The sequence below is a fragment of the Idiotropiscis lumnitzeri genome, chromosome 6 (assembly GCF_059441095.1).
Source record: "Idiotropiscis lumnitzeri isolate Australia: NSW breed Sydney's pygmy pipehorse chromosome 6, RoL_Ilum_1.0, whole genome shotgun sequence".
NCBI lineage: Eukaryota > Metazoa > Chordata > Actinopteri > Syngnathiformes > Syngnathidae > Idiotropiscis > Idiotropiscis lumnitzeri.
The window spans coordinates 23775216-23777715 of NC_142396.1; the positions used below are offsets into that span (position 1 = coordinate 23775216).

The 2500-nt window shown below is 47.8% G+C and overlaps 1 protein-coding gene across 3 annotated transcripts in view; it reads left to right on the plus strand.

The window, feature by feature from the left end:
- The window catches only part of adat1 (adenosine deaminase tRNA specific 1), a 70125-nt gene that overhangs the window by 50255 nt on the left and 17370 nt on the right, over positions 1 to 2500 (plus strand). For all 3 annotated transcript variants that reach the window (XM_088298564.1, XM_088298565.1, XM_088298563.1), the window contains exon 6: positions 1736 to 2405. In XM_088298564.1, the coding sequence (XP_088154690.1) occupies positions 1736 to 2405 (670 nt within the window). The remainder of the gene's footprint in view (positions 1 to 1735; positions 2406 to 2500) is intronic.

Below are 2500 nucleotides of genomic sequence, written 5' to 3' on the forward strand. Positions count from 1 at the left end.
CTCGCGCTCCGCTCGTGCCCGGGCGGAAGTTGTTTCTCTTCGGCTTGACAGCCACACACGCCGGCCGGTCTCCTTCGGAGCTCACGCACGGTCCCGAACGAAGCAAAATGTCGCCGCGCGAGTGCCCGGGCGGAAGTTGTTTCTCTTCGGCTTAACTGCCACGCACGCCGGCCGCAGCTCGGGTACGGTCCGAACCGCGCGAAACGTCGCCACCAATCGTGTCCGGGGGAACCTGCTCTTCTTCGTCCACTCTCTTCTTCGGCGCACGCCGGCCGTCTAACCGCTTCAGCGCCTTGTGCCGCTCGGCGAAACTACAATGCCCCCGAATATTTTTTAGACCTGTGAAGCACTGAACCCGCGAAAGGTGAACATATATATACATATATACGTATGTATGTATGTATATATATATATGTCAGGTTCGCCAATTTGACATATAGGGTTCATAGCTGAAAGAAGAGAGGCACTCAGCTCAAGTGGATACAGAGAGGTTAATAAAGTTTATTTGGCAACTTCATCTCCCTTCTGTTCCTCGATGTTTTTCACACATTCCCTTTTATAACATCGAGGAATCAGATTACACTTTGAGAAATCAGATTACACTCAAGGGTGGTACAGTTCGTCTTCTCAAAAGCTGGTTTAGTCCGGTTTATCATTGGCGTGCAGCCATGGGTCGCAGCTGACTTTGACGTCAACATCTTCTATCAGGACCCAGCACGATGTTGTTCACTTCAGACTTCGATGCCAACTTCGACGATCAGGCTCCTCACGATGTTGTTTACTTCATCCTCACTTCTGAAGAAGTGCCACCGCCCTGCCAATTGCAGACACTTCCCTGCAGTAAAGGTGTCCTCCTGTATCTCCACTCAAACTGTAAACACTCAAGCATAGTCCACTCCACTAATTTGCAACATGTCATGCGCTGCAGAGCTTGTGCTGCCGAAGCACGGTCGGAGGTGGCCGCAGGGTTTGGCTGCCGGAGTGTGGTCGGAGGGCGGCCGAAAGATGTGCGCCTCAGGGCTTGTGCCTCTGAAGTAGGACCAGAAAGTAGCCGTAGGGCTTGTGCCACCAGAGATGACTCGGAGGGCAGCCGACGAATCAAGCAGTAGACAGCGATCACTGTGACAAAAAAGGCGAAGAGTGGGTACAGGTTCGGAATGACGCGACTTGAAAAAGGAAGGATCACAGGAGGAACCAGAACCTTTACTTGGGCGGTCTATGTTTGCCCCCCTGGGGTTGTTTCAAGTAATAGGCCTACCTGGTACCCAAGTAAGGTTCTGAAAGGAAGGGTTCTGGGGTGGACACTATGGGGTCATCAACAGAAAAATTTAGCAAAAACAGTGGAAGTGACCAGAAAAAAACAATCAGTGTCAAAATTGGAATTTGAATCAGAAATGATTTCAATCAATTCAGGGCCATCTTCACAATCAGAAAAAAAAACGAGTATAAAAGCAAAACAAGGGATAATAAACTAGAGGGAAAACGTGAAAAACTAAGAGAAGTAAATGGCACAGGTCAGAGACATGGAGCAAAACATCGCTTGCACAAGGGAGTCGGGGTGTTCGGCAGGCGTTCGCATTTCAAAATTATTGAGATGTTTTGATTATTTTTTTCTTCTGACTAGCAATATATCTGACCAAATATATCTGTCACAATTAAAACGCCAACTACTGTAATAGCCTTTGAAACCAGGGAACATCTCATCCGAATTTGATTTGTAAATCTTGTTTGCTAGGTGGTGATGCCTCTATAATCCCCACGAAAGACAGGCAGCTTCAAGTGTGTACCTCTGTCACAGCTATGAAGAATGACCAAAGGATTGTTGTTGGAGGCCTGAAAAGAAAAGGTGAAGCACATATTCCTCGAGAAAACTCCAAGCGGTTCTCTCTGGAAGAAAATAACCCTTATGAGATACAACTAGAGGATATTCAAGAATCAATACAACCTTCCTCCTTGCCTTTGTCCTCATCTACAAGTGATGATGAGCTTTCACAGAGCCCATCTGCCAAAACACATCTTGAGACTATCTCACATGCTTCAACTTCAGCAGAGCCGAATATGAAAACCAGTGTCGGTTCAAACGTTAGCCCTTTGGTCTGCTCCAGGCGGATCTCACAGGTTTATGACATTCACAGAACAGGAGCCAAGTCTGTACCTGGTGGCCTCGCTGACCCTCTTCAACCAGGGATGGGCTACCACAACACAGGATTACTGCGGGTAAAGCCTGGTCGAGGTGTGTCAACCCTGTCTCTCTCATGCAGTGATAAGATGGCTCGCTGGGGGGTGCTGGGCTTCCAGGGTGCACTTCTGTTCCATTACCTGCAGGAGGCGCTCTACTTTAGCACTGTGGTAGTAGGAAAATGCCCCTATAGCCACATGGCCATGCAAAGAGCTTTGATAACAAGGTGAGACTTACTGCATGTCCTATTAATCTAGTTGTCTCATCAGTAATTTACAACAGCCGACAGTCACCCTAATTTTCTTTTATCATACGTAGACA